The 18,311-nt window shown below is 45.7% G+C and overlaps 1 protein-coding gene across 1 annotated transcript in view; it reads left to right on the top strand.

The window, feature by feature from the left end:
* KIF1C (kinesin family member 1C) overlaps positions 1-18,311 on the top strand; it is a 710,488-nt gene that overhangs the window by 618,294 nt on the left and 73,883 nt on the right. The window contains exons 17-18 of the mRNA XM_078671146.1: positions 8,897-8,991; positions 14,732-14,815. Of these exons, the coding sequence (XP_078527272.1) occupies positions 8,897-8,991; positions 14,732-14,815 (179 nt within the window). The remainder of the gene's footprint in view (positions 1-8,896; positions 8,992-14,731; positions 14,816-18,311) is intronic.

The following is an 18,311-nucleotide window of genomic DNA, read 5'->3' as shown; positions in this document are numbered from 1 at the left end:
CTATCAGACCTGTCAGTAAGCTACAGGCCCTCACACTGTAAAAAAAAAAAAAAAAGAATTTCCAAGTCCACAATGACAGTGGTTGTTAGAACCCATCCTAATTTTGTGCCACATATGCTAGGAACAGATTGTGCTGCTTACCCAGTAAGCATCAGTCCGTTGCATGTAGTGCTGTAGAATCACACTCTCCTCCCTGGAAGCCAGTGTTTGTTATAGATATCTTTTGCATTCCACTCCTTCTACACGCAGTGTCACTATTCTATCCTACTCACTACTTCATACCTACTCTCATCCACTGGGCGAAAAACAATCTATCATTGGTGTTGGTGCCCATTGGCATTCTCTACTAGAGGAAAAGTCAGAGAGACCTAATCACACTTGTGACTCAGAAGACTTCTTGGAAGAAAACGAAGTTGCAAAAGTTAGACCCCAACCAAGATGGCAGGAGTATGCAGAGCATGTTGATCTACATCACTACATGAAAAAAACAGATCCTTTAACAGGTAGTCTAGCCTTTAAATCGTTAAATGCTGTGTGCCTGCTACAGAGATACACCAATGTGTTATGGGACATTGCCCATATTGTTCTTTCCAATTTTTTATATCACCTTAAGGAGCATTTTTTGAGTTAGTGAGGGACAGTTATGATTTGTTCGATCAATTTATAAAGGCCAGTCTGGACATAGATGATTTTTTCTGATAGATACATCTGCCAGTGGATTCCTCACCTTGTGAATATCCCCTTGCGTCAGCAACATTCGGAAATTCTTTTTGTAGCTTCGCGCCGACGTGGACGACGTCACAGAGTCACGACACTGCGCGCGACTCCGCTGACGTCACCGACACCATATTAGGCCCACGCCGGCGTGATGACATCAGTTCCCTTTTTTCCACGTCGTTGACGCTAGCGGTTTTCAAGGGATCGTCTGTAGCTGTATAGTAACTTTGTTACTTTGTGTTTCTACTGGTGTTTTCTTTGTCTTCTGTCGTGATGACTTCGAAGAAGACTGGATTTAAAGCGTGCGGAGAATGTGGCAAGACGATGTCTATCACTGATCCACACGAGTGCTGCGTTTGGTGCTTGATCTCCGATCATGACGTCGAAGATTGTCCTTCTTGTAAAAAGATGACTTCGAAGGCGCTCCGGGAGAGGGAGACGAAACTCCTCGTAGCGAAGTTGAAAAGCAAAAAGGATAAAAAGAGTTCCAGGTCACAAACTCAGCGTTCGAGGTCGCACTCGGATTCGTCTTCGGCGCATGCTTCGAGATCTTCGAGGAAGAAACATAAGAAGAGGAGTCATGAATCTCGCCATCATTCTGAGAAAGACTCGAGTTCAAGGCCGAAGTCACAGGTGAAGTTACTTCGAAAGGAGGCAGTGGCCTCGGCTTCGGAAGTACAGGTCTCCGAGGGTGAGGCTTTGCGTGCGGATTCGCATGTGTCACCGAAGCAGTTGCCGAATCCTTCTCCGAATCCGTCCCATCATTCTGGTCAAGAAGATGAAGATGAAGATGATGAGGAAGAAGAAGGAGAAAGCGAGGCTTCGTTGCCTGCGGGTTCGTCGACCCCGGTGCACCAGCCTGAGGTGGAGGCCGAAGTCGAGAAGACTCCCCTCCCTCAAGAGCAACCTGGGGGCTTTTATCCAGCCTTTCTGGCTCCAGGTCAGGATCCTACTCAGTTCCAGAATACCATGTTTGGAGTTTACTCCAGGGGTATGTACCCCTCTGGTGCACCGGTTGGTCCCACGGGTCCATTGGCATTTAATCTGGGTGTCCCCCAGGCTTATGCTCCTGTGCCTTTCATGCCAGCTCCAGCTCCGCATTGGCATTTGATGGCGCCGCCGAAGCCTCTGACGCCGAATCCATCGACGCCGATACCCTCGACTCCGATGCCGAATCCTGTTCGTCCTCGGGTTAAGCTGCCTCTTCCAACTTTGAGTTCGGCGTCTGCTCCGGCTCCTGTGGAGTCGGTCCCGGATCCGTCAACTTCGTTTATGAAGGAGAGGTCGAGGCGTGAGGCACAGAGGCTTCTAGAAGAGGAGAGGTATCGTGATGAAAATTTGGAGGAAGGTGAACTGCAGGATTCGGAGGATCCTTTTGATGACCTGAGAGAGGTTAGTGGTCTTGAGCTGTCTCCTGAGTGGGATTTGGCCTCTGTATCTGACGTACCTTCCAAGGATGTAACACCTTATCACGTTGTTATTAAGAAGGCTGCAGACTTGGTGAATATTACTCTTCCTACTGCTGAATACAAGTCTAACATTCTAACTGAGGTCCTTCACTCGCCTTCCTCTGTTATTAAACCAATGCTCCCATTTAATGACGCTTTGGCTGAGCCTATTTATGAGGTGTGGAAAAAACCTCTGACAGCTCCTGCTGTTTCAAGGGCTGTTGCGAGAAGATATAGAGTGGCACCTGGTGACCCGGACCTTTTGTCAACGCACCCCCTGCCAGAGAGTTTGGTTGTGCAGGCTGCCTGCTCAAAGAAGTCTACGGGTGCTTTTCCACAGGTTCCTGGGAAACAAGGAAGCAAGACCAGGCGGCAAAGAAAATCTTTTCCTCAGACAGCATGGCGCTTAAGTCTACAAATGCAACTTGCCTGATGGGTAGATACATCCATGCTTTGATGGATTTCATCAAACAGTTGGTGCCTAAAATTCCTGAGAACGATAGAAAGGATTTTCAGGAGGTGATTTCTGACACACAGGCTGCGGCAAGGCAGGTAATCCAGAGTGGGCTGGACACGGCTGATTCAGTGGCGAGAGTGATGGGCTCATCAGTGGCCACTAGGAGAGCTGCGTGGTTGAAATCTTCAGAATTGTCTGTGGATGTTCAGTCTGCTTTGATGGATTGCCCTTTGATGGATCAGGATTGTTTGGTAAGAAGGCTGACGCTGCTTTAGAGCGGTTTAAAGACAGCAGAGCGACAGCGAAGTCTTTGGGCCTTCAGACCAGGGGCTCTTTTGGAAAGCGATTCAGAGGATTTGGCAGATCTTACTTTCGGGCCTATAAACAATCACAGCAGCAGCCACAGCAGCAGCAAAATACGCTGTACAATTCGAACAGGGGCTGACAAAGAGCTCGTCCTAGAGGTCGCCAAGCCTCCTCCTCCTCCTCTTCCCCTTCCCAGCCTCCTGCCAACACAGCAAAGCAGCCCTAGATCCGCCATTCCGGATCATGTGGGTCCAGTGGGGGGTCGGCTTACCCATTTTCTGCGAGATTGGGAATTGATTACATCAGATCATTGGGTTCTCAATCTCGTGGAGAATGGGTATGCTCTTCCCTTTGGGAAATTTCCCCCAGATTACCCTCCTTGCCAGGGTTATTGTTCGGAGGACCACCTGCTGCTCCTGCAGGAAGAAGTCCTGACACTGTTCAGAAAGGGTGCGATAGAGGTGGTTCCGGAGCAGGAGAGGGGTCAGGGATGCTACTCCCGTTATTTTCTGATCCCCAAGAAAGATGGCAGACTTCGTCCCATCCTGTATCTCAGGATCTTGAACCTTTAATTGAAGCAGGAGAAGTTCAAGATGCTCACCCTTGCACAGGTTCTTCAAGCGCTGCTGGAAGAAGGCTGGATGGTGTCAATTGACTTGCAGGATGCGTATTTTCATATTCCCATCCTGAAGTCGCACAGAAAGTGTCTCCGTTTCACGGTTGGATCGCAACACTACCAGTTTGCGGTCCTACCGTTTGGTCTTACTACTGCACCTCGAGTCTTCACCAAGGTGAATGCTGTGGTGGCTGCACATCTCAGAAGATCGGGGATACCGGTTTTCCCGTATCTGGACGATTGGCTGATCAAAGCAGAATCTCCAGGCATAGTGCTCCATCATCTGCAAGAGACAACTCCGTTGTTGCACAGGTTGGGTTTTTCGATAAATGTACCCAAATCTCACCTGGTGCCCTCCCAGCGCAACCTGTTCATAGGTGCAATATTGGACACTACTGTGTGTCGTGCATTCCCTCCTCCTCCAAGGATTCGCGACATACAGGAAATGATTCCTTTATTTTACAATGGAGCGGACGTTCCAGTCCTGAAGGTCCTTCGTCTGCTCGGTCTGATGGCTTCTTGCATTCTGTTGTTCAACCATGCATGCTGGCACATGAGGGCACTCCAGGGGTGCCTCCGCAGGCAGTGGTATCAGCACAGCGGAGATCTCAGGGAGTCAGTGAGGATCTCGCGAAAAACTGCAGGGGATCTGTCTTGGTGGAGCGTGGAAGGCAATCTGTCACAAGGAAAGCCTTTTCAACTACCTCCATCGGTGGCCACAGTGATAACGGATGCATCCACTCTAGGGTGGGGTGCTCATCTGGGGGATCTGGAGGTGAAAGGTCTTTGGTCTCCAGAGGAAAGGTGGCTTCACATCAACCTTTTAGAGTTGCGGGCGATAGGTCTGGCGCTCAAGGCCTTCTTCCCTTCGCGGTCAGTCAGTTCAAGTCCTGACGGACAACACGACCGCGATGTGGTATGTCAACAAGCAGGGAGGAGTGGGGTCGCAGTGTCTCTGCAGAGAGGCTCTGCGTCTCTGGTCCTGGGTTCAGGACCATCAGATTTGTCTGATGGCAAATCATCTGGCCGAAGTTCTGAACGCTTGTGCAGACCGTCTCAGTCGGCAGTTCTCCGCCGACCACGAGTGGAGGCTTCATCCAGAGGTAGTTCGTCACGTCTTTCGGACATGGGGGACTCCTCGGGTGGACCTGTTGGCCACTCGCGAGAATGCTCACTGCCCGTCATTCTGCAGCCTCCAGTTTCCGATGCAGGGAGCTTTGGGGGACGTGTTTCAGTTGAGTTGGGACTCTCAACTCCTTTACGCGTTTCCTCCCATACCCTTGATTCCTCGGATTCTGAGGAAGGTTCGCCAAGACCGGGCCCAAGTTATATTGATCGCCCCGAATTGGCCAAGAAGGGTGTGGTACACAGATCTTCTCCACCTCTCCTCGTGCCCTCTGCTCCGTCTCCCTCACAGGGCAGATCTCCTCTCCCAGATGGAGGGGCAGGTTCTACACCCCCACCTCCAGACCTTACACCTTCATGCCTGGAGATTGAGCGGGGCAACCTAATTTCCTTTTCTCTCCCACACGATGTGGTGGATGTCATCTTGTCGGCCTGGCGTGACTCCACCAAGTCCATTTATTCTTATAGATGGTTTAAATATGTTGCTTGGTGTGAGGAGAAGTCTGTTGATCCTTTAAGGGCTCGTTTGTCCAATACACTTCAATTTGCACTTTCCTTGGCCCAGCAGGGTTTTGCGGTGGCAACTATTAAAGGTTATTTGTCGGCCTTATCGGCTTTTCCTTTATTTGCCGGATCAGCCCTCTTTGTTTAAATCTCCTATTGTATTACGATTCATTAAGGGCCTTACCAATACATTTCCTCCAACACCTTTTATTGTGCCTCAATGGGACTTGAACCTTGTTATTACGTTTTTGATGGGTTCGCCTTTCGAACCTTTACACAAGTGTCCCTTGAGACTTTTGTCTTTTAAGACTATTTTTCTAGTGGCAATTACCTCGGCAAGGAGGGTAAGTGAGCTTCAAACTCTTAGTTCAAAGCCCCCATTTTTGTCCATTCATGCTGAAAGAATGGTTCTCAGGACCAGGGCTGATTTCCTGCCTAAGGTGGTAACTCCCTTCCATATGGGGCAGTCCGTTACCCTCCCTACCTTCTATCCTCCCTCTCACCCTTCCAAGGAGGAGGAGAGACTTTACCGCTTGGACCCTAAGAGGGCGGTGAGCTTTTACCTGGACCGGACAAGAGAGTTCAGGTTGGATGACCAGCTGTTTGTTGGATTTGCTGGCTGCAAGAAGGGGAAGGCGGTGCACAAGCTCACGCTCTCGAGATGGATTATCCTCTGCATTAAGATCTGCTACGCCCTGGCGGGTAAGGAACCTCCAGAGGGTATAAGAGCTCACTCTACTAGAGCAAAGTCTTCTACATCTGCTTTGTCAAGGGGTGTACCTGTTGAGGATATCTGTAGAGCGGCGACTGGGGCCTCCCTCCACACTTTCGCAAAGCATTACTGCTTGGATACCGAAGTGAGGAGGGAGGGCCTCTTTGCGCGCTCTGTCCTCCAGGACTTTCTGGTATAGAAGAGTGGACACCCTCCTCCGGGAGTGGGGACTGCTGTGGGACTCTATTCACAAGGTGAGGAATCCACTTGCAGATGTATCCATCAGAAGAACAAGTTACTTACCTTTGGTAACGCTTTTTCTGGTAGATACAATATCTGCCTGTGGATTCCTCACTGACCCACCCGCCTCCCCGTTGTCCTCTCTTCTATGCCTGAGTTACTGTAATGTATATATTTTTCTTGTCAAAGGAAATGTTTATTGCAATTTGTTTCCCTGCATTGGTTTCACACTGTGTGTGTTATCTTAACATTTGTATACTGTGTATATATCTGCTGTCATCGGTCCGTCCGTGTGCCTCGAAGGCACGGAAAAAAGGGCGGAACTGATGTCATCACACCGGCGTGGGCCTAATATGGTGTTGGTGACATCAGCGGAGTCGCGCGCGGTGTCGTGCCTTTGTGACGTCGTCCACGTCGGCGCGAAGCTACAAAAAGAATTTCCGAATTTGGCTGACGCAAGGGGATATTCACAAGGTGAGGAATCCACAGGCAGATATTGTATCTACCAGAAAAAGCATTACCGAAGGTAAGTAACTTGTTTGTTGCAAAGGCTATGGGGTTTTCAGTTGTTGTTCATCGGCGCACCTGTTCGAGATCGCCAGGGTTTTTAAATGGTGTCCCGGCACCCTTGATGGATCTTCCTTTTGATGGTGCTAAGTTGTTGGGGAACAAGGCAGAGACTGCTTTTGAAATGTTTAAGCAAGCAGAGCCGCAGTTTGGGCTCTTGACCTTCAGTCTCCCCAAAATAACTACATCAGTATTGGAGCTTTTGTGGCTTTTCAACGCGATTCTACTTTTGGCAGCATCAGACCGCAAAATCCTACCAACAATCTCAAAACCCTCTTTTCCAGCAATACAGAGGCCGGGGCAAGGCCGAAGGTCACAGCACGAGGCAAGCGACCACTTCCTTCCACACATCACCAGAGAAACTGCTCTAGTTTGCCCTTGTTGTAGCAAGTGAGGCCCGTGGGAGGGCGGTTGTCCTCCTTTCTATAGGTCTGTTAAGCTATAATTGTGAACCAGTGGGTTCTTCAAATTATAGATAAGAGGTATGCCCTACACTTAAAGCAGGCTTCTCTCTGGATCCCTGCCCCACAGTCCCTTCAAACTGAAGACTAACTCACTAGGAGGTGGTAGCCCTGGTTACAAAGAAGCAATGGAGTTGGTGCCAGCGCAGGAAATTAGGCAGGTCTGCTACTCACAGTACTTCATGGTCGTGAAAGCAGATGGTGGTCTTCGTCTAATCCTGAAACTTAGGTTCTTAAATCTTTTCCTTCTGAAGAAAATGTTCAGGAGGCTGTCTGTGTAGAACGCAAGTTCTAGGCTATTTGCCTTATTCCTCAGCATGTTCTACTGTGCGAACCCCATATAGCACAATTTGGTTTTGTGCACTCTTCCGCCACTATCCACCTAATGGTAATATTAGAATGCTAGAAGAGACTGGATGCGTTAACCCCTTTTCTATCAAAGATTGGTCAGAGTGTTTATGAAGAACCTGTTATTGGAAATCCACTCCTTACAACAGTATCCAACTTTGAGCTTACCTGCCTTGATGAACAATCATTTTTAGAGTTTTCAAAGAACAGCACTTCAGCATGCATCATGGACTGCTGCTTTCTTGATTACATTAGGAAAGATTGTTTAACTGCAGTCCCTTTTGTTAAAGGAACCATTCTGTAAGTTCCACATAGATTAAGTGATTCTCGTCTGCACAGCTATGTAGAAGGCAAATTTGATCATAAAAAGAACTTCTACTTTGGTTGGCTTGCATATCGGTCATAATAATACTGGTCTAACAAAGAACAGCGTAGTCCATATACACCCTTTAAGAGGAATGGCTACTCTTCAGTGCTGTTTGCTGATGTTCCACTTATAGATCTACGTGAAACAGCTGTTTTATCGATGGGGCCGGCATTCACCAAGCACTATTGCATATAAGTGAGAGCAAGTGAGGATTCTTCAGTTGTGCAGTTGGTGCTGCAGAACCTTTTCACAAGATGCGCCTCGTTCCTGCCATCTGATGTCATTGCTATTCTTGCTGCCTAGGGATAGCTCAAGGATGTGACGGTACAAAGGGTCCAGTGCCAGAGAAGGAAAAGTTACTTACCTGAAACTACGGCAGAATTGGTGTTACTCAAAGACAAATGTGCAAACATCCCTTCCCCTATGCATGAGGTTCCTCCTAATCGTTTACTGTGTTCACTGCGGTACTGATGTCTTTAGCTATAGAAGTGAATGTGGAGAGTGGAGCGGAGTCCCTTTTGGCTCAAATTGGGCCACATAGTGAGGTGTATCAGCTACTCTAAGTACTAATGGCCTGATTTAGGGTCTGGCGGATGGGTACTCTGGAACAACCATGACAGACGTCCCATCCGCCTTATAACAAATGCATTAGGATATATAATGCACTTGTAATAAGGTGGACGAGATATCTGGCTCGTTTATGACCTGTGTGCCAGATCAGTTGTCACCATGTTAAAAATGAATGTTTACTGTTACGCTGTTTAATATAACTTCCGAGGATGCCAAGTCGAGTTATGGGAATATTACAAGTAAGCAAATCCCCTTCAGATGCCCGTGCTGGAGAACTGTAATATAGGTCAGTATGTTTTTCATTGGAGTTCTCTGCAAATCTGAAGCTTTTTTTAAAGGCAGCAGCAGTTACATTCATTATTTACTAAAGCATGAAGTGTCAGTATCTGCAATCTTGCAGCATGAAATGGAACTGTTCACTTGGATGATTTGACCTGTAATCTTTTTATGTTTCCCAGAGTTGGCCAAGTGGATGTGGATATTAAGCTGAGTGGCCAGTTTATCAAGGAGCAGCACTGCTTATTCCGCTCGTGCACCAACGCTAATGGAGAAGGTAAATCTGTGGTTCTCTGTCGTATGTTTCCTGCGCCGTGATAAATATCTAGAGCTCAACTAAGCAGACAGCCTTTGCAAAGCCACAGCCACCAGCGGTCACATATTGACCCTAATGCTGTGTGGCGTCTGTAAACTGAAATACACTGTGCGTATCAGGTCTCAATTAAGCAACAGAAAATAGTGGTGCGCATGCTCATTGCAATGTGCCGTATAGTATTGTTGGTGACTTTAAGATTTTTCTGTGCTAGGATTCCTTATTAATAGTTAGGTACTTAAGTCCTATGCTAACAATCTATGATCTTTGCAACGTATAGTCATCAGGTGAAATATTGCTGCCTTAATTAATCTTGAACTTTTTAATAGGCAACAACTTCTACTGAGTAATTCTTCAACTTTTAACATATCCGAATAGAAGAAATCTTCACCAAAGGGAATTGTCTTTTAGATCAGGGAAACTCGTTCTAAATGTCTTCCCAAAGTCTATCAGAACCTCACAGAGTGACTACTTAAGACAGATCTCTTCACTAACCCAAACTTCTCAAAGCACCTTCAGTCCAAAAGATCACATTTAAAAGTACTTAAATTCCACCCAAGGCCTTCAGCTCAGAGTGAAATAAAACAATTAATTTGAACTACAAATATTATTGAGGTATGCCCCTTGTTAAAATTAAGATGGTATCATCGCATGTTTCTGGAGGTGGCCCCTTCTCGGTGCAGCTGAAGCTTTGAAAAGGGCCTAATCTCTCTTGCAGTGATAGACGCTCCCAGGCAAAGACCTGGACCGTCTGCGCCCATGGGAGCTCAAAGGAGGCCGGGCCACCCCTCTTGGTTTTGCACTCAGACTTGTGACACCAACCAGAAAATATCCTGTACCATGGTAAGAGGGAACTCTGTGGCCATCACTGGTAAGGAGCTACCTTTAACCAGCTCTATTGCTACTCCTGCCATGGGAGCTATGAACCAAGACATTGTTTCTATGGAAGAACGACTGAGCATTACCAAAAAAGCGGTGACTGAGGCCTCTGGCAATACTACCAGTTTTGATCCTACTATTCCCACCTTGCTTCCTACTAGGGGCTGCACCTGAATTGGTGGAAGTAGGGTACATCCATGCAGTCCAAGGGGCCACTTTCCATTGAGTCACTCGAAACAGAGGGATAAAACTAAGTTCTGATTCACCCAGGTTGTCCCCCCCACTCCTTGGACAAAAAGAAAAAGGACTCAGTGCTTATTCTACGGAGAAGAGGAAACCTACATCCAGACTAACTACGAATGCAGCTATTTCTCTTTTCAAAGCGAATGATGGGGCAAATGGTAGAGAATCCTTGTTGGCCTCAATTCACAAATCATTGGATAGCATGAAGGGATGGATAATAAAATGTATGGATCTTGGTGTTGGTCGCCTTAGCACTATCGAGGATAATATCGCCAGTTCTAATGCATGTGTACATTTTCACAAGGAGGCTCCGCCTTGTTCTCAAAAGGACCGGTTCAGTTCTGCTCCGTCCATTAGACCTGTAGTCACGCTAGGAAATGCTATGCTTAGCAACCCGTTTCCTGTGAACCTAGGTTTTGTTCCATCTGCTATTCATGTGAGACCCTTGGGCATTTCATTGAATAATAAATATTCCATGCCAACCATTGGGCAGCCTTTCTCACTCCAGCTACTAACGGAATCTACCCAATATCTTGTAGTTCTTAAAGGTGTTCCATTGCTAAGACCCCAACAATCGGAGAGCCAATTAGCGAACAAAGTAGCTCATTGGCTGAAGGGTTGTGTTAGTTTTGGTGACTAAGTGCATTACCAGATTTATATGGTTCGGTGAGTACCATAGATTGGGAACAGTCAGAAGTCTAAGGGAATGATTGTGTTGTAACTTCAGAGATTCTGTTGTTGTACATCATATTTTTTATAAAATCTCTTCATCTTTGCTTGGTCCTAGTAGGATTGAGGCGGGTCTCTTGGGTTACTTTTATAGGCCCGCACCTCATCTTCCGATCTCTTCTGCTACTAACTGTAGCTTTCCTACCCAGGGTTCTCCTGTACTGACCTGCTCAGTATTGGTTACTAATAGGCATGCAGTATTGGCTCAGGACATTGCTGTTGATTGGCCTCCTGGGAACTTGCTATCTGGGTCTGCAACCTCACCTGATAACATTAATTATTATAATCTATCTATTCATTGTTTGGTGACTCCTATGGATTCTCTTAACTGGTACAATAGTACATACGACTGCCCACCCCTGTTACCAGACGCTAGCCACTCCTCGCAAACCTTTTTGCATTTACATTTCTTCTTAGAATGTGACAGGTCTGGGGACTAAGTGTAAGATCCCAGATTGGCAGGGCTCTGTGAGTCCATTTGCTGCCAGGAAACCAGGGTCATTGCCCCAGTCCATTTGGATTGCTACATCTCTTACTTCACTCCTGCCGTCCCTTCTAACCCAAGATGAGCCAAAGGGGGACTGCTCACCTTGGTCACACTTCACTTTCCGGGAAACATGGTGGTCTAATCTGGCTTCACCACATTTTCATTTGTTTAATTTAATTGTAGCTCTCGATAATTTAAAAAAAAATATTTCTATTTCTATGACACAAGCTTCATTCAACACTGATATAATTGATTTGCTGATGGGCGAGTTGGAGAAGCTCCCTAATCTCTGGACTGGCCCTCCTTCAGTTCTCTGGATGGGCGATTTTTTAATATTCAACATTGTCACTTCTCTAACAGCAGAATAAGCAATGTTCAAGCACATTTCCAGCACACTCTCTATGGTGAAGCCTTAAATTTGTTTTTGATCATTTATCGTTTGCAGTTTGCTTTTGATTCTTACTTTGATATTGCCGTTCTAAAATCGACTTTTGCAGGGAGTGATGACCCCAGTTTAATTGATTTTATACGACTTACAAATGACCTTTAGGGCTTTTTTGTTAACTATGCAGCTCTTAACAATGTGTTCAGTGATCATAATATTTTAAGGCTCTCTGGTACTGCACGATGAGGTCCCGAGTTATAGTTACCAGAGCTAACGTGAACTATAACCTTGGTTTTATTTAATTGAATTCCCAGGATTTATTTTAACCTGAAGTAATATCTTGTTACTATAGTTAATGCCAACCCCACAATGTGCACGGGCTTCGGCTCCGATTGGGGGACTTTTGTTTGATAGCAGAGTTGGCATACAAGAAGAAAGAATCAGGCACATTGGAGTGGGACTCTTGACAGCTCTGTACTCTCTGCTTGGCTTCATCTGAGCAACTGCTCGGTGTTGGTACAACTGTTATTAGGGCTGCTGGCAAAGATGGGGCCAGGATGCAACTGAAACTGATGAGTTTCAGCATCAGATACATGTACAGTTGTATGGTTTTACATTTACAATTAATAAAGAGCTATTTATTGCACACTGATAAGGAGGAAGTTGACTGATGTTGCCTATTAGAGCCTGTGGCAGCCATCATATTTGACTTAAATACTTAGGAGTGGAGGGCATTAGCAGGTTCCAGGTACAGGAACTAAAACTGCACCCACTGCCCTTCTTGCTCCACTTGACGCTCATCCGCAGCATCCTTTACAAGCTTGCCAAAAGAGGCCTGACATCAAGTAGGTGATTCCTGGATCAGGCTCAGCACATGGCTATATTACAAGCTCAAATGCTAGTGGACTGACATTAAATGGAAGTAAATATTGTGTCCTCACCAATTAATTTAGTTTTTTTGTAAACTGTATCTCCTGCTGCTGATGTAGCTGCTGTCGTTGCTGCACTTGTAGCTGCTGCCACAGATGTAGCTGCTCCCACTAAAACAGTGACAGTGGAAAGGAGAGATGGCTAGTCAGTTATCTTACAGTGACAGCAGAAAGTAGAGATGGCTAGTCAGTTATCCAACACTGACAGCTGAAAGGAGAGACTGCTAGTCAGTTATCCAACACTGACAGCGGAAAGGAGAGACGACTAGTCACTTATCCTACACTGACAGCGGAAAGGAGAGACGGCTAGTCACTTACCCTACACTGACAGCGGAAAGGAGAGACGACTAGTCACTTATCCTACACTGACAGTGGAAAGGAGAACAGGCTAGTCACTTATCTTACAGTGACAGCAGAAAGTAGAGATGGCTAGTCAATTATCCTACAGTGACAGCGGAAAGGAGAGATGGCTAGTCACTTATCTTACAGTGACAGCGGAAAGGAGAGAGGCTAGTCAGTTATCCAACAGAAAGGAGAGATGGCTAGTCAGTTATCCAACAGTGACAACAGAAAGGAGAGATGGCTAGTCAGTTATCCAACAGTGACAGCGGAAAGGAGAGATGGCTAGTCAGTTATCCAATAGTAACAGCGTAAAGGAGAGATGGCTAGTCAGTTATCCATCAGTGACAGCGGAAAGGAGAGACAGCTAGTCAGTGATCCAACACTGACAGCGGAAAGGAAAGCTGGCTAGTCACTTATCCAACACTGACAGCGGAAAGGAGAGAAGGCTAGTCCCTTATCTTACAGTGACAGCAGAAAGTAGAGATGGCTAGTCAGTTATCCAATAGTGACAGCGTAAAGGAGAGATGGCTAGTCAGTTATCCAACAGGGACAGCGGAAAGGAGAGACGGCTAGTCAGTTATCCAACAGTGACAGCGGAAAGGAGAGACTGCTAGTCAGTTATCCAACACTGACAGCGGAAAGGAGAGATGGCTAGTCAGTTATCCAACAGTAACAGCGTAAAGGAGAGATGGCTAGTCAGTTATCCATCAGTGACAGCGGAAAGGAGAGACAGCTAGTCAGTGATCCAACACTGACAGCGGAAAGGAAAGCTGGCTAGTCACTTATCCAACACTGACAGCGGAAAGGAGAGAAGGCTAGTCAGTTATCCAACAGTGACAGCGGAAAGGAGAGACGGCTAGTCAGTTATCCAACAGTGACAGCGGAAAGGAGAGACTGCTAGTCAGTTATCCAACACTGACAGCGGAAAGGAGAGACGACTAGTCACTTATCCTACACTGACAGTGGAAAGGAGAGACGGCTAGTCACTTACCCTACACTGACAGCGGGAAGGAGAGACGACTAGTCACTTATCCTACACTGACAGTGGAAAGGAGAACAGGCTAGTCACTTATCTTACAGTGACAGCAGAAAGTAGAGATGGCTAGTCAATTATCCTACAGTGACAGCGGAAAGGAGAGATGGCTAGTCACTTATCTTACAGTGACAGCGGAAAGGAGAGAGGCTAGTCAGTTATCCAACAGAAAGGAGAGATGGCTAGTCAGTTATCCAACAGTGACAACAGAAAGGAGAGATGGCTAGTCAGTTATCCAACAGTGACAGCGGAAAGGAGAGATGGCTAGTCACTTATCTTAGTGACAGCGGAAAGGAGAGAGGCTAGTCAGTTTTCCAACAGAAAGGAGAGATGGCTAGTCAGTTATCCAACAGTGACAACAGAAAGGAGAGATGGCTAGTCAGTTATCCAACAGTGACAGCGGAAAGGAGAGATGGCTAGTCAGTTTGATAAAAAAGTGTTTAGGAAGCTCATTTGGATTGGTTGAGGGAGATGGAGGGGTTACAAGGCACCAGTTCTGTGATGTATTGTTGTAAGGCGTCTCATTAACGCTGTCGTGTATCAGTGTATTAGTGATGCAGTTATAAGCTAGTCCATTGGATGTTTTAGAATTCGTAACATAATTTACACTAACAATCAGAGCTGTTTTAACATGGAAGGATCCTGTGATTGACAATTGACCTTTATCTCCTGTGCAGTGATTGTGACTCTGGAGCCAGGCGATGGCGCTGAAACCTATGTGAATGGGAAGCAAGTTACAGAGTCTTTGATCCTGAAGTCTGGTAAGGGTTTCCTCGAGTCACTTGATATTTGAGAGTTCACTCACAGCTTACCTACAGTCCAAAGACCGGTGTTTTGGCATAAATAGTGCTCATGAATCAAGGTGTGCAGTCCCCTCTGTGTAATCCACAGGGCTGTGTGGGCATCCCTGCACCCACACACTCCGGGGACCCAAAGGGGTCTAGACTTCAGGGGTTTCCTTGAGCTCCCAAACCATTCATATTGAGAGAGGAGGCTTTTGAAATGTACTCAAGTTGAGATCAGAGCTTGATGGTTGTATTATACAAGCTAAGGTAACAATTCAGTATTTATTTTTCACTTTCACACGTTTTGCAAAATGCTTTATTGAATTGTGTATGAGCAGATGTACTAAAAACAAAAAAACAAAATTATTCCCAGCTTTCAGGAATGATCCTGGAGCACATCTTTAGTTCCTTTTTAAAGTCTTCAAATATGTTTAGTTTTGAGGCTATCAGATGATCTGATGACAGTGTGAGCAGAAATAAGAACCAAGGAAAAATCAAATGAATGTACAGAAAGTGAAATGGTAATCAACTAATCGAGAAGCTCTAGACAGAGTTTCATAAAGTAGGGAGAGGTTCACATCATCCCACCACATGTGTGTGCTGCTTTTTTACTGCTTCTTTTGTTTTTACTTGGTTAACTTATCTTCCAAAATTTAAAAAAGGCAAATGTTGTATGCTAAATGTACTGTGACTTGCAATACTCTCGTCCCCTGCATCCACACAAAGCAAATGAAAACGATTCATCCAAAGTGCAGCCAAAAACAGCGCATACCTCTTTTCTTCTAGGTGCTCTGTGGTCTGCGTACAAGCATACTTTAATAAATTCCCTAGTTTAAGTGGATACTTTGAAAATAAATTCCCTTTATTTCTGGGTTTTAAAATTTGGATAACAATGTATGTGGTTGTTTCAGTTTTTGAAACGCTTTTGAGTATTCTATTACCCCACTGAGAATAAAATGTTGCCTCATCAAACCAGACAGGAATGCTGTGCAGAGCGATTTGCTAGAGATTGAGATTACTTGAAGAATTCCTTCCACCCCTTTATTTGTTGCACTCTGTATGCTCAGAAGTGGGCCCCATGCTTGCTGTGCCACTAGACGTAAGCTGTACCTCACTGATGAAATGTAAGTATGCTGAGGCCGGGCTGGTCATGCTTGTGTTCTCATCCGGAGGAGACCTGGCAGGACTGTTCCTGTTGGAGCAGAACCAAGTTTCAACACCAAAGTGATATGAGGCCTTACCCCAACCTCCGCGGCAGAAAGGACTTTTCAAATTTGTAAAATTATTGGTATCAATGCCATTTTTCAGAAGCCTTGTGAGTCTAGTGAACAGATGCTACAGGCCAGCGCCCCACTCTGAAGAAGATATTCCAGACTCCAGTGCACTCCACCATCCACACTTTTATGGACAAATCTGTATCTTGACTACAGTTCGATATTGAAGGGTGTGAGCAAAACAGTTGCTGGTCTTACAGTAAAAAAAATTACACCCACCTCATATCCATTAAAGCTGGGTGGGTCACAAAGGTTTGTCGTTTTAAAAATGGGTTTGTGGTTCTGAAACGTTTGGGAGGCCCTGCACTAAACCATTTTTGTGAGAATAGAAGGAATATAGAGAGTCCAATACTCACAAAAATAGAGTCTCAGTCTATAGTGGTGAATACAGTGGCAAAGATATTTGCAGGCAGTCCGGTCTCCACAAGTCCCCAAATAAGGATACCATGTGCTGGGGAAGTATTCTGGCACTCAGAAACAGCCATCGTTACAGCATTCAACACTATCAAATTTTGACTAAACTGCACTGCAGTTGGTGGGACAGAATGGAACCTTTCCTGGACTTTCTCCCGGAGGATAAGGAGCTAGAAACCGAAACCCTGCTCAATGTAGATCTAGCACTATCTGATAGAGACTTCTAGCCTCAGATACTTTAACTTAGAATATTCCCCAGGCGTCAGACTGGGTCCGGAAAATCTTGAGCAGTACCTCTGTGTGCCAGTAGCTGGTGCCGAAAGGCTTCGTGCCGGTATCGTCCACACCGCATGTGATGTGCGAGTTGCCTATATAGGCGCCACCCGAGCGTCCTGACCTCCATTCCTTTCTTTCTGCACCATCAGCGTGGCTCCGAAAGCGCTACTTCAGTCGGTTTCTTTTGTTTTGTTTTTTACCACAGTTTTGTTGTTTCGGCAACCTTTTTGGGCCATTTTTGCTCCTAGTGTGCCTTAGGGATGTCCCCTCAGAAAGCTTTGGGTTTTAACTCATGTGGTACCTGTCACAGGCAAATGGTTGTGAGAGCTTGTAGGAAGCTGGCTCTGTATATACTATACCAAAGTGAGGTATAGTGCGCGCAATGTCCAGTGGATCCCCAAAGGCTTGCAGAAGTAAAAGTAGATAATACCTTACTCTCTATTTCTGGTAGTCCGAGCAGTAAGGCTTTATCAGAGTGTAGTGTTAAGCAGTATTTGTACACACTCAGGCAAGAAATTATCATGCACACTCAAAGACTGAACTCTGAACAATTGTTTTGTATCAAAATATTTCTTTGTTGTATTTTTTTTAGAACCAAATAGGTTTTGGTGCAAGTAAGTAAAATAGTACTTTTCTTGTCATACAGTTGAATGTAGTTACAGATAGGTCAAATGTTCAGAAATAGTTCAAATTACTTTTCAGTTACTTTGCAATTACTTTTTAGATTACTTTTCAGTTTACTTTTTCCACTAGTGTGATATGCCTAGGTACCACACTGGCAAAATTCCAAAATAAAAGGTAAGTACGTCCGTTTTTCTAAACGCACAGTTTAAGTTCTCATACAGTTTCCAACTCCACTTTTTTCACCGAAAAGTAGTCAATGCAATTCTATGGGAGGAAATGAAGTTATCAGTTTAAAGGAAAGTGCTTAGTTGTGGGAGTTGGGTTTCTGGGGTTAAAACCAGGGTTCCCCCAGGGTCAAGGACGCACTCACAGAACACCCTCAGCGGCACTAGGGCAGCCAGGTGCTGAGGCCCAATGTTATCAAATGGGGTGTAGGGGGCCTCTGGTTGGTGGGTGCTCACGGGCACGCCCCTGAATGTGGGAGAAAAGCTTTCAATGGACTCCTCACTTGGGGTGTCTTTTGGGTAGCATCTAAGGTGGCCTGGGACACTCAAATTTGTGGACCAGGGGTACCAACCTCTCTTGTAGCAGGGTTTTCTCCCGCCCCTATCTAGAGCTCTCCTTTATACATAAGGCTCCCAGTTTTTACAGATAAATACAAACTGTGTTTCCTGTCTGCATTTATATTTAAAAATGGAAAAATGCAGACAATAGTGGTTCTTTTTAATGACTTTCCATGCTGTTTCATCAATTCCAGGCCACCAGCTGAGCAGATAGACAGCATGGGAAGTTAAATAAACAGTAGGAGATTTCCTTAAATGATGGCATATCTGAGCATGCATTTGTAGTATAATGCTTATATTTTCCCTTGTGTCTACTGCTAT

The sequence above is a fragment of the Lissotriton helveticus genome, chromosome 12 (assembly GCF_964261635.1).
Source record: "Lissotriton helveticus chromosome 12, aLisHel1.1, whole genome shotgun sequence".
Lineage (NCBI taxonomy): Eukaryota > Metazoa > Chordata > Amphibia > Caudata > Salamandridae > Lissotriton > Lissotriton helveticus.
Note: the sequence above shows the minus strand (reverse complement) of the source record. Positions and strands in the feature narration are given on the sequence as shown.